We start from the raw sequence: 14,141 nt of genomic DNA, 5'->3' as shown, positions 1-14,141 counted from the left end.
ATAAGAAGTATATTTTGGAAAGGCTTGCCATTGGCAGATAGTTGGAACTGTCCTCCAAATTCAACTGTCCAACTGTTAACATTGTTAATAGATTGTTTTGAAAATCTCTCTAACAGCAGTTTCACCCTGGCTAGTGTGTGAGGGCCTAGAGGACATGGGCTATGACAGTTATCTGTGTATTCTATGTCAGACCGTGACTGGTACGGAGTAGGAGCTCAGTGCCATGAAGATGACAATTACCTCTACCAATCAGGACGATTATGTCCCTGAAAGCCCATGCCCAAAGAGAATTCTGGGTTAAATGACCCAAGATCTACTGGGGAAAATAGAGTTAAGGGTAATCACAGTTATGTTTACAAAAATCCTTATATATGACAAAGACCATGTGGTAAATAAGGAGAACATAAAAATTCATACATCTTAAATGCGCAATGTTAATGCAATACAATTCTATTAATTTCCATTTATCTCCCTTTAGTTACCAGAGACTTTGCAAGAGGTCTTCCTCCCAGTCTTGAAGGGTTACCTATAAATTTCTTTGTTGCAGAGATGATAAATTTCAGAAACATTTCCCCCCTGGGTCTGGTGCCTCATGCAAATTCTCAATGCCTCTTTAATTTTATGACTTGAAGTCCCTCAGCTATTCTTCTAAATTCATGCCGAGTGACTCTTGATTGAAGTACTCTTGCAATTAAATAAAAAGACATGGAGAAATAAATCTGTGTTGAGGGAGAGATGTCACAATGCAAGCTGGCCCTCCATAACTACCCACTGAACAAATTAAGTTCCTTCTGAACAAATGTCATATCAACAAACTCAATGACTGTTCCCAGAAGCTGATTTAATAACAAGGAATTGACAGAGATGGAGAAAAGGCAGGACAATACCTCGTGCAGAGGAAATGCAGCTTCATAGGAGCCATTAGTAAGCAAGCGATTCAGACCTACAACAACAGAACAGTCCAGTGAGTTTAAATCCTCACAATGTAAGACTAATGTTGGGGTGGTTCTTTCTGGAGAAAACAATCTAGATTTTCAAAAGTGGTTCAAAACCACTTGGGGACACCAACATTTAGGAAAAAAAGTTTTGCTATCTGTTAGGAAGTTGGAATCAAGGACTGGGAAATCAGGTTTTCAAACAGAAACAAAACAATGAAGCACACCTAGCACGGTGCCTGGCATAGAGAAGGGAGTGTACTGAGACAAGTGGATGAATTACTCGTATCAAAAAACATTTTCCCCCAGGAACTCTCCTATTTTCATCCAGAAGCTTCAATGTGGACAAGCCTAACTCCTCTGCACTGGACTAGCGGTATGACTTTGGAAAGTCCTCTTGTCCTCAAGTCTCAATTTTCTCACCCATAAAATGAGGTAGGGATATTGGATATGTGGACTTAAAAAAAGTTTTATCGAGGCACAACAGACGTGTAACAAATGTCACATGTTTAAAACATATAATTTGGTAAGTTTTTACTTATGTATCAACCCATGAAACCATGAGCACAATCAAGGCAATAAACATGTCCATGGCTCCCAGAGTGTTATCATGTCACTCTGTAATCTCCTGTTCCTTCCTATGCCACCTCCGAGGCAAACACCGACTTGCTTTCTATCACTGTCAATTCCTTTGCATTTCCTATGGTTTTACAGAAATGGGATTATACAGTAGTTACTCCTTTTTATATGACTTCTTTTACTCAACATAATTATTTTGAGATGTACCCATGTTGTAGCTCATTTCTCTTTACTGCTGAGTAGTATTTCATCATGTGGATACATAACGGTTTAACTGTTCCCCTGATGGTAGACATGTGGGTTGTTTATAGTCTTGAGCTATTACAAATAGTGCTGCTACGAGCATCCGTGTACAAGTCTTTGTATGGACAAGCGCTTTTATTTCTTTGGGGTAAATACATCGAGGTGGAATGGCTAGACCATATATGGTAGGTGTTATGTTTCAGTTTTTGAGAAACTGCCAAACTTGTTTTCTTACATGCTTGTACAATTTCATACTTCTCCATTTGATTTGCTAACTCTGTTTATAATATTTGCATCTATATTCATGAAGGACATTGATCTGTAGTTTTTCTAATACTGTCTTTGCCTGGTTTTGGTACCTGGGTAATACTGCCCTCATAGGATAAAATGGGAACTAATCTCCAACCTTCAAGTTTTTTTGAAAAGTTGTGTAGAACTGACATTACTTCTTTCCTGAGTGCCTGACAGAATTCACCAGTGAAACAATCTGGGCTTAGAGTTTTCTTTATGAGAAGATTTAAAAATACAAATTCAAATTCTTAATATATATAGGGCTATTCAGGTAACCTATATCTTCTTGGAGGAATTTCAATTATTTACATCTATCAAGAAATTTATCCATTTAAGTTGTTAAATTTGACAAAAGATTATTCACAATATTCCCTTATTATCCTTTCAATTTCTACAGTGATATCACCTCTCTTATTCCTGTGAATCTGGAAATTTGTGTTTTCTCTCTTTTTTTCCTGATTAGCCTAGCTCGAGGTTTGTATTAGTTTTCTATCACTGTAACAAGTTGCAAGAAATGTAGTAGCTAAAACCAATATCCATTTATTATTTCACAGCATCTGTTGGTCAGAAATCCAGGCATGATTTAGCTAAGTTCTCTGCTCAGGATCTCACAAGGCTGAAGTCAAGGTTTTGGCCACATTGCATTCTCATTTGGAGGCTCGACTAGGAAAAGATCCACTTCCAAGCTTCCCTGGGTTGTTGACAGAGTTCATTTCCTTGCAGCTACAGCACTCAGGGCAGCTTGCTTCATCAAAACCAGCCACACAGAGAGGGAGTTCCTGTTGTTTCAAATTTCTCAGCTTGAGGAAACATCTAAACCCTCTTCGGGTCCTCTAATCCCTACTGATTTTCTGTCTGCTTGTTCCATTCATTACTGAGAAGGAGATATTAAAACCTGACTACTTGTGGACTTGTTTATTTCTTTTAGCAGTTCTATCAGTTTTTGCTTCATGTAGTTTGAAGCTCTCTTCCTAAGCACATAAACATGTAGGATTATGTCCTCCTGATGAGTTGACTCCAACATTTTGAAGTGGCCTTCTTTATCTCTGGCAATATTCTTGGCTCTGAAATCTATTTTGTCTGATATCAGTATAGGCACTTTAGCATTCTTTCGGTTAGCATGGTGTTTCTTTTTTGATCCTTACTTTTAGCCTATTTGTGTCTTTATATTTAAAAGAGTGTTTCTTGAGGGAGCAGAAAAATTAGGTTGTGTTTTTTTATTCAATGTCCTAACTTCTAAATTTTGCATTGGGACCTTTAGACTATTTACATCCAACGCTCTGATAATCATGAGGTGTTCCAATCCCATAGGAAATCCTTTTGGATTGTCTTTCTCTGGCCTTGGGTTTTTCCTGACATGTGCACTAATCAGTACTCTGCTGAATACGTACCTGGGGAGCCCTCTGCAGATCTTCAGGGTTCTCTGTGGAGCTCTCAGCTTTCTCATATGTTGTTCTGTGAACTCTAGCTGCCGTGGTCTTCCCGGACTCTCAGCAACATCTTTTCAATTTAGGGAGTCTACCAGGTTCTGCCTGGGTTCTTCCTCCCTGTGTTGCTGCCTAGAAACTACCTCAAGGTAGTAAGCTGGGCGATTGTACGGCTCACTTCGTTTATTTTCTGTCTCTCAGGGATTCCTGTCCTTGGCTGCCCAATGTTCAGTGCCTTGAAAATAGCCGTCTCGTACATTCTTTTTTCTTGTTTTGATTGTTTCAGGTGGGACAGTAAATCTTGTGCCTATTACTCCATCGTGACCAGAAGTGGAAGTATAAAGTGTTGGTCTTTAAAATTTCTTTCAGATTAAGAATGTCACTACTTCCTAAGGTGTATTTAAAAGAAGATAACTGGAAGGATGTCTCTCAAGTGGCTTATGGATAAGTTCTCTATGCTTTAGATCCTGGTTAGAGTCCAGAGGCTTAGCCTAACTGGAAAATGGAACATGCAATGATTCACTTTCTATTGATGGAGTGTCAGTCAATGTTTAGGTGCTTTTAATTATGGTAACATAATACAGCATTTTAAGATGCTTTGACATTAACTCTAAATGTCTAAACAAAGCATCTGAAATACATATATCCATAGGGCTTTGTATTTTGTCTAGCACACAGGAGGCCCTCAATACCTTTGAAATGAATGAATAAATGATTGATTGTGTACAAAGCTTTAATTTCTTAGTGTCTCTTTTAAGAATTCTACATATTTCATCTTCAAATATCCCAGACAATAGAAAAAATAAAAATCACAGTGACCTAATAAGAGACTTCTGATGGTGATCTTTGTAAGTTTATCAAAATTTATCAGTCTTTCAAAGTGAGAAAGTTAATACTTCAAGCCTGTCACTTTACTTACTTTCCTTTGAGCACCAATTTTGAAAAGACAAATCAATTTCAAGATTTATTTTATGCATTTATATTGTTAAATAAATCTTTGTTGATCTATTCATTGCTCTTTTTAAAAATGTATTTCAACAAATTTGATTTTCACGTTGTATTAATATTTATTGTAGGTTAATAATTTACTATGTGATTGGTTATTTCTAATTAGATACTTTTCCAGTTCTTCATTACTGATTTTCAAAGCAATGAGATTCTTGAATAATTTCTCCTTTTTTCATCAAATAAGAGAAACTTTTACAACAGTTTTTACTAGAAATACTACACTTCTTGTGGTTTTTCAGAACATTTAAAAATCATTGTCTCTGTTCCTCTTTTGTCTCCGTCTTGACTAAGAAAAATAGCCCACATTTTAGATGCAAAATTAAGCACAGTAATTGCTATATGGCCTCACTGTACACAGTTTTTGATTGCATAAGAATGTTGATGATTAGACAGTGATCACGTTTAAAGATTTTCAGTTCAGTTCAGCAAGCGCTCCTACTATATGCCAGACACTGATCATTGATGAGACAAAGACAAATAAGGCAATTTACAACTGAGGAGATTACTATCTAGACTAGCAGTTTTTACCTGCAGATTCTCAACACACTAGTGTGTAATGACTTGTGAGGTGTGCTGGTATTATAATACCAATATTAGTAAAGGTACTGTTTTTAAAAATAAGATGCATTTTATGAAGTAATCCAGAATAGCTACTGCCACAATCATTTCACTTCCATTCACTGGTTTTCAAGTATGTTCCTGATACGATGTTAATTGAGAAGAGTATGATAAAAAAAATACGTGTAGTACATCCTAAGTTTGTTCAAAAATCACATGGTCAAATAAGGAATAAAAATGAAAAAAGTAACTAGTGTAATATTTAAGTTACTTAGCACACAAAGATGTTAACAGTGGTTCTCTTTAGTTGGTAGAATTTTCATAATGTCATTGAAAATAAATAATTTAAGATAATAAAAGAATTGCACACGATTATCAAATAGACACCCCAAAAATAACTGCCATAGGATTCAGAAGAGGGAAGAATTCCTTCGAGCTGGAGTGTCAGGGAGGACGTTATGGAGAGGATGTCTCAAGGGTGGACAGCTGCTGCAGGGGGTGTGAGGATGTGCTAACCCACAACCCTACCAAGTCAAGAAAACCCTGAATCAGGTTCAATTTCATCACAGCCACCTGCACTGACTCTCACTGAACATACTAATCCAGGTATATTCAGATCTGGACTAGGTATCTGTTTCTCCTGGTTATATATCCTGTCATTCAGTTTTCAGCTCAAATTTCAGTGTCTCAGTAAAGTCTTCCTTGACCATTCCAACTCAGCTTGAATTCTCCCACTCCTTACTGGTCTATCTCTGTAACATCAACCATTTTGATTTTCTTCATGTTGTGTATTGTATTTACTTTTTGTCTATTGTCTGTTTCTAACTTCTTGAACATACACTCCAGGAGAGAACTGTGCTCATCTCCCCAGCACCCAGCCCGGTGCCTGGCACAGCATGGGCTTTCCATAAACATTTGCTGCATTGAGTGAATTTCTCATGATCTTAGATCAATGAGATAACATGTTATTTTTAAAAAAAGATCTAAGGATGCTATTAAGATACTACACTTGTGAGTTATCCACTAAGGGAGTATACAGTTAGAGGTTTCATAAATGATGAGCATTTCTAGGATTGATATCAACTAAATAACATCAAAGAGAAAAGTCTGTAATCCCCCACAACCAAAGGGAGCTTGTTATACTAATATGCTACTTACCAATTTTGTTTTTCCCTTCTTCATACTTTATTCTTTGTAAAATATGGTGTACGATTCTACTCCTTGTGGCATTGTTGAAGAAAGTGTCTTTGTTGTGTATGATGAAGCTGCAAACACAAATTGAAAACACAAGTTGAAGACTGAGTGGAGGTGAGGGATCTAACCACTGATATAATTTGATGTGACTCAGAGAGAGGTGTCTTCAGCCTGTCACAGAGATGGCATGTCTGGAAAAGCACGAGAGCGCCCAGAAATCACGCCAGAGGCAAGAAGCTAACAAATCTCAGCAGTTTTGGTTCCCAGCCTCCTGAGCGTTTACATCACTGTATCACGAAAGAACTGGAGCTAAATAGAATTAAGAAACTTTTAACAGCAAGTCTAAGCTTCATATCCTGTTTTATTTTTTTCTCAGTAAGGCCGTTAGATAAACTGAACTAAAAATTCATTTTGTTTTTCTCTCCTTTTGTCATCTACTTCATCCCCTCTCATGTCATAACCATGTGGTTTATTTTGGGAATTTTAATATCTGGAACCAGTTTGGATGGTGGACATAGGAGTTAGGTAATGAGCTCTGGTCGGGCTCAGGGGTGAGGTGAGAGGCAAGTCTCTACAAACTGTGTCTGATTCTTTCTCATGTTCTCCCCTGGATGGGACACCCCTCTTCTAGAGCATGTACTTAAGATGGTTTTCTCTCTCAGCCAACGGTCCACCCAGCCTCAGAAGTTTCTCACAAGACTCAAATACAGACACACACCACAACACTGGGGTTTCTAGTAGGTGTTCCTATCCTACTGAGGTTTTCCAGGTGACAGACAGCGCTTCCAGGACCACATAATCCAGCATGACATGGCCATGTCTTCCCCTCCCAGGAATGCATTAAATGGTAGAATATTAGAGATACTGTAAGTATAACTGCTTCATAAAGTTTATTAACTCAGCAAACTTTTATTGGGAACTCTGCATGGACTGGATACCATGCAAAGCATGTTGATGTTGGCAGCCAACTCTCTCAAAACCCAACTCAGAAGTTACCTCCCTCAGCAAGTCTCCCCACCCCTCCAACTGCACTTCTGCCCTGCAAGGAGTTCAGCACTCTCTCCCCTACGCTATTTCTTATCTTCCAAACACATCCATTTACTGATCAGTCTGTACTGTCATTTGTTTTCATTCATTTATCAAGCAAATGTTTAACTGAAGTCAATAAAACAGAAAAAATCTTTGTCCTTGAGAGGCTCACAGTCCAGTGAGAAGAGACACCACAAAGAAGGAGAACATGGTGGTACGGCAGAGACGGGCCGACTCAACTTCCTGTTCATGCCCTTCTCCCACCAAGACTGTGAGCTCATTCAGGACGGAAGTCTGAATCACAGTAAGGTCTGCAGCCCCAGGATCTAGTGAGAGGCTGGTACACAGTACAGGTGCAGGCTTTACAACAGCAGTAAGTGACGGTTTGCACATTTATGGTGGGAAAATTGCTATTAATTTTTTGTTTGTTTGTTGGCAGAAGATGAATTCTTAGGAGGTGCTCAAATGAAAGGAAGATATAAAAGTGGCTTAGAGAGAAGGTAGGCCAGGCACGGGGTTGACTTGGGAACAGAGTTGGGAATGTCAGTTACAGATAACACAGGAAGGAGACAAAGGCCAGGGAATCTGAGGACAAAATGTAAACCACATGAACCGATCTTCTGGAGAAATCCTTTTCTCTCATTTCTACTTCTCTTGTATTCTCTTGTAGACTATTATTCTAGAAAAAAGTACTTTGACTTGGTGGATGAGAAATGAGTGCTATGTGGGGGAGTGAGAAAGCTACAGCATTTATCCTGATTTTCTCCAGGGTGCTCTGAAAACATTTTACAGCCTCAAAGAGAAAGAGGAAAAAAACTGACAGTTAAACATCAAATGCGCTTCCTTTTATTTTATCCTCCTCTGCTTTTTCACCTTATTTGAGACAGATCATTACATTTTAATACCAAATAAAGATGTCATTAAAAAGTAGACAACAAATAAAAAAGCCCATTTTTGACTCACATTTCAGATAACTGACAGCTGAGAAGCAAGACCATGCTTGACAAGAGATTCCAGGCTAAAAGCCCATGTCCCTCCTCCATTAAATGGTTTTCTGCTTCCTTCTCCTTTTATAGCATCACATTATGTTTTGTGAGCTCCTGTAATAGTTCTCCATAATAAGCAACACAGATGAACTTCAAAATTTTGTTTTCCTCGTCCTTATGTCTAGGTTGTACCTGGATCCTGGAGATTCCACAGTGGGAACAGACATACAGGGCAGGTGCCAGGCACTATTCTGAGCTCCAGGTGTGTTAACTCCTTCCATCCTTACAGTAACCCAGGAGGTAAGCACTTGATAGTCCCAGGTTACAGCTGAAGAATCAGAGAAGTTAAGTGATGCAAAGTCACTCAACTAACAAGGGGCAGAGCCAAGACTGGAACTCCAGCAGTCTGGCCCCAGAGGCTGTCTTCTTACCCACTCCACTAACCTGCCTCCCTGTGACAGAAACTTCCTGACTCCTGGAGGTTGGATCTCCTTGGGATCAGCCCAAGAGTTGCTCTGCCTAGAACACTCTTCTTGCTTCTACTCATCTTTAGAGCCTCAGCTCAGGTCACATCTCCCTCCAACAATCTTTCTTGACCTCCCACCCCCAGCCTGAAAAGTAATGTGGTGCTGTGGAAAGAGAAGGAAGCAGAGAACCATTTCACGAAGGAGGGAGACGAACTTTTAGCTTCAACATCACTCCCGCTTTCCCTTGAGACTGAAGTGAGGCCAACCTCAATCTAAATCCCAGCTTTGTCACTTACTATGTGGTGTTGGGACCATTCCTCAACTTCTCTGGGTCTTAGTTTTTTCATCTGTGAAATGGGATAATACTGTAATCACTCTCATACATGGGTTTCTGTAGAATTTGGTGAGATGACTCAGCCCACTGTCTGGCATCTGATAAGCGGTTAGCTCAGGGTTAGCTGTCATCATCACGTTGCTTCTGTAACATTATATAGAACTTGTCTGCTTACATGCCTAACTTCTCTGTATGAGCTTCCTTAGGGCCAGGACTGCCATGTGCATCTCTATTTCCAGTATTGTACAATGCTTGGCAGGTGCCAAGCCCTTAAAGTTGGCTCAAATGAGAACTAATGAGATCTTCCAGAGCACCCTAGTTAACATGGGGGGCTGTGAAACTAAATCTCATCTCTTTATACCCTGGCCTCTATTCCTGCTTCCTGGTAATCTCTCCACCCACTCCATTTTTCCAGCCACCACACGAATCGTTCTCTCCATGTCACCTAAGAACCTTGTTGTGGGGTGTGGAGCAATCTCATTTTCTCTGTCACTCCATCAAGCTGGAGGGCTAAGAGAAGGAACAGTGATGATTTCCTGTATCCCGGGTCTCCTGCTTTTCTTGGCCACTTAGCCCAAACAACCCTCTTCAAACGAATTCACACACAAACACATACACGTGTGAACCACACACCATGTAAGCCGAGCTGTTTTGGTAAATGTAACACCTGGTGCTCAGTCTCCGAGGTATCAGGGCTCCACTCAGGCTTAGCAATTCAGCTCTGCTTCCATACATTGCTGGCGAGGCAGCGAACAAGTAAAAATGCTATGAGGGCACCTTGACCAGGCCTATCAAAATTATTCATTACATCTCCTCTGACTGAGCAACTTCTCTTTTAGAAATGTATGCTACAAATATGCTCACCCATGTGCAAAGTGACAGATGTACAAGAATGTTCACTGTGGCATGGGTTATAATAGCAAATTAGGTCTGGCCATGACCTAAATAATTCACCAGTGGAGGAGAGGATAAACAAATAATGGTACAGCCCTGCAATGGAACACTCTGCAGCTGTAAAGAGATTAAGGAGGCTCAGTGTAGATACAAAAAATCTTTGAGATACTACAGGGCAAAAACAAGGTCCAAAACAGTCATATAGTTACTTGTGTCAAAGAGGAAAACATACACACGCAGGGAAGTACACAGATACACGTCTGCTTGTGCATGCGCAGAATGACTATGGAAGGAAACAGACATCTGGAAATACTGGTGGCCTCTGGAAAGGACTAGGTGCCTGGAAAGGTGTGCAGGGAACTTCACTGTACACACTTAAGAAATCTTTATCGTAAGTAAGCACTACCTATAAAAACCAGATATTAGAAAACAGAAAATTTAAACTGAAAGCGCAATTCCCGTTCTAGGTCAGCTCTTACTTTCACTCTCAGTGCTGAGGAGAGGAATAAACTGCTGAATTGGTAGAGAAGCAACCATATGATCAAGGCTCTAAACATCTGTCTCCGCATTATACCCCTTGGAGGGATCATGTAATATGCCCGACACCATACAGCTAGCAAGTGTTGACGAAGGATTCAAAAACCAAATGCCTCGCTCCCAATCTTCCCGTTCATTTGTCAAAGGAGCTGCTGGATGCACAGGTCTGCCTGTGTGCATGTGTGTGTGAAGGGGGCTTTCTGGATGCTCCCATCTTGCCCTGTGAGGAAGGCGCTGCTGACCTGCTCACTAACAGGCAGACCTGAGCCTGAGCTCCTGCTGACTCCCCTCCAGGGCCTGTGCCCTCCTGCCTTCTCTGGAGGAGGACAGCTCTCAGTTTTTACTTGGGGAGGCTCCCGGTCTTCTTTTCTCTAGAAGGGAGGAAATGGAAAAGAAACACTGTGAAACTGAGGTTAAACTACAGACCTCCTGGAGCCATGGCTATTTACTCTTTATTGATAAGTTCTCCTGTGGCCAGCTGTCCACAGCAGCATTAAAAGTATTGCAACATGCTAGTTGTTTAACAAGCAAACACTCTGATTGCTCTGTACAAAGCACTGTGAGTTGAGGGTGCTACATCGGAGGTGGGTGGAAGATGGGAAGGGACATGGATCTTATGTACATGTGTATTTTGTTGATGGGAATGCAAAAGTGGAAAGAACCCAGTTCCTTTCTTCAAAGGAGTCTCTATTCTTATTAGATAAAATGAGAAACACCCCAACATTCAAGGGTATGAATTGGGGAAAGGTGCTTGTTAGAGCTGGGGCTAATTAGTCAGATTATTAAGTGAGTCCGTTTTAGAGCAGGTAATAAGTCATTCCTTATTCCTAAACTTTCCTCTTAGGCTACAGCTATGAGGAGAAGACTACAGTTTCTTCACAGTTACGTTAGTTTGAATTACTTAGAGTCCAGTACTGTTGAATAAAAATTTCTACAACAATGAAAATGCTCTCACCAAAGTGGGTATACAGGGAACATATCTCCATATAATAAAAGCTATTTATGACAAACCCACAGCCAGCATAATACTCAACAATGAAAACTGAAAGCCTTCCCACTAAAATCTGGAACAAGTCAAGGATGCCCACTCTCACCACTTCTATTCAATACATTCCTGGAAAGAAAAAGAAATAAAAGGGATCTAAATTGGAAGAAAGGAGGTAAAATTGTCACTATATGCGGATGACATGATGCTATATATAGAAAACCCTAGAAGCTCCCCACAAAAGCTACTAGAGCTGATAAAAGAATTTGGCAAGGTATACAAGATTAACTGATAAAAGAATTTGGCAGGATACAAGATTAACATATAGAAATCAGTTGCATCTCCTTACACTAACAATAAAATAGCAGGAAAAGAAAATAAACAATGCATTTTAAAATCACATCCAAAGCAATAAAATACTTAGGAATAAATCTGACCAAGGAGGTGAAGACTTAAATACACATGGAGAACTACAAAATATCGATTAAGGAAATTAAAGATGACTTAAAGATATGAAAAGTTATCTCATGCTCTTGAATTGGAAGAATCAATATTGTTAAAATGGCCATTCTGCCCAAGGCAATCTACAGATTTAATGCAATCCCTATCAAATTACCCAGGACATTTTTCACAGAGCTGGAACAAATAATCTTAAAATTTAGATGGAATCACAAAAGACCCAGAATTGCCAAAGCAATACTGAAGAAAAAGAAAGAAGCTGGAGGAATAACCCTCCCAGACTTCAGGAAAAACAAACAAACAAACAAACAACTAGAAAGCAGATCATCAACCCCAGCTGGTAAATAATTGGATTCTATATCCCACTGTCTACTTGATTCCACACATCTGAGGTCTAGACAACTCCAACTGACCACGTCTCAGACAGCAGTTCCGATCTGCACCTTTGTAGAACAAAAACCTACTTTCCCTGTGGTCTTTTCATCTTAAAAACGGCACTGCTGCACACCCAATTTCTCAGTCACAGACTTTAGATACATCCTTGATGCTCCTTCTCTCCTATTCAATATCCAATCAAGTTCTTTGGGTTCATCTTCTCAAATGTCATCCTGAATCTGATCCCTTCCCACCGTCTTTGCTTAGAGAGACCAAAGCTGTTTCCAGGACTACTGCAATAGCCTCATAACTATTCTAATTTTACTCTTCCCCCTTTTAGCTCTTTTTCTACATAGCAACAATTTTTTGAAACATAAATAAAATCTTATCCCTCCTCTGCTTAAAACTCTTCAATGACTTCCCATAGTTTTGGAATAGAGCCCAAACTCCTTTCCATGGCCTAATGCTCCTACGTGGTCTAGTTCTTGCCTACACCAATGACCTCACCTCCCTCCCTCTTCCCCGTGCTCACTGTAAACCAGCAACATTGTCCTTTTTTTCCATCCTTGGAAAAAGACCCAGCTTGCTATCGCCTAGGGCTTTTGCTCATGCAGTTCCTAGATTTTTGTACAACTTTTTGGTCTCAAAAGTCGTGTCCTTACCATCCTAGCTAGGACAGTCACTCTCCCGCCCCACAAGTTACTTCCTCTGTATTTGATTACCTTGTTTTATTTTCTTCTTATGTTTTACTTTAAATTTTATTTTTATTGGGGTGGGAGTAGGGAGAAATTTGTCTACAAGTTTACTGACTGCCCCCCTTCTCCTGCAGGCCTATCACAGCAGGGCTCAGACTACCTTGTTCTCTAATCTAGGGCCTAAGTAGATAATCAGACCACGTGTTCTCCATCACCCAGAGACCCACTGAATGTCACAGAAATCATCGGATTATGTTACAGATAAATTTTACCTTTTTTTCCTAACTTAATGATTCTGAAAATCAGTTTTATCTTACAATTCTGCTTTGTACTTGGTACTACTTCAGGGAAAATAAAGTCAATGAAGAGGGTTTTTAAAATTTCATTTAATACCTACCTTATGGAATTTCTGAGATTGATAAAATAAACAAGTATCTTCCAAGGTATAAACATCTCCATGGTTTAAAACTTCAAGTGGAAACTTTCTCAAGAAGCATTTAACTACCTATAGATGGTGCTGTATAATTATTTTAGATTTACAGCCACACTGACTTCTATAAATTTAGACATCTACGGCATATGGCAGAGTAGGAGACAGAATCAGATCATTAGCCAAGGCAAGTTTCTGGTCCCAGGAGTACAGAGCTGCTCTGCTTCTGTTCCTCTCCATCCTGAATGGAAACATCTACTGTAATTATGCTGGGCCCACCTCCCCTCACTGCCTGTTGGAAACGTAGGGGGCAGTTAATTTGTCTTTGTCATTAACCAGTCTCCAGTTCAAGAAGAACTAACCACATCTGAAGAGCTGTTCCAAGGATTCCCATCCCTAACCGAACCTAATTTTGGAACATAAGGTCCCGGACTTTGGGCCTAATGTCATATTGGGATGAGATCACTGGCGATTCTGGAATGGGAATGAACAGATTTTCTGTGGGGGAAATGTGAACAAATTATATGCCAGAGGGAAGACCATGATGGAATGCAAACAATTGCCACAATTCCTCCATTCTTGTATACACATCCCTTTGTGATGTGAATTTCTTGCTTCTTCCATCAAGAGGTAGAGTCTGTCTCTTCACCTCTTGAATCTGAGGGAGACTTGTGATTGGCTTTAATGAACAGAATGTGGAAGAAGTGATTTTTGT

General features: G+C 39.8%; 1 protein-coding gene and 1 long non-coding RNA gene across 4 annotated transcripts in view; one reads left to right on the top strand and one right to left on the bottom strand.

The window, feature by feature from the left end:
* Positions 1-14,141, bottom strand: part of ANO4 (anoctamin 4) — a 263,559-nt gene that overhangs the window by 74,073 nt on the left and 175,345 nt on the right. For both annotated transcript variants that reach the window (XM_031462956.2, XM_031462957.2), the window contains 2 exons: positions 6,200-6,306; positions 888-943 (listed from right to left, as the gene is read on the bottom strand). In XM_031462956.2, coding sequence (XP_031318816.1) covers positions 888-943; positions 6,200-6,306 — 163 coding nt within the window. The remainder of the gene's footprint in view (positions 1-887; positions 944-6,199; positions 6,307-14,141) is intronic.
* The window catches only part of LOC135322534 (uncharacterized), a 117,231-nt gene that overhangs the window by 95,675 nt on the left and 7,415 nt on the right, over positions 1-14,141 (top strand). The window lies entirely within an intron of this gene.

This window comes from Camelus dromedarius, chromosome 11 (genome assembly GCF_036321535.1).
Source record: "Camelus dromedarius isolate mCamDro1 chromosome 11, mCamDro1.pat, whole genome shotgun sequence".
NCBI classification, from domain to species: domain Eukaryota; kingdom Metazoa; phylum Chordata; class Mammalia; order Artiodactyla; family Camelidae; genus Camelus; species Camelus dromedarius.
The sequence above is the reverse complement of the archived record's forward strand: the minus strand, read 5'-3'. Positions and strand labels throughout refer to the sequence as shown.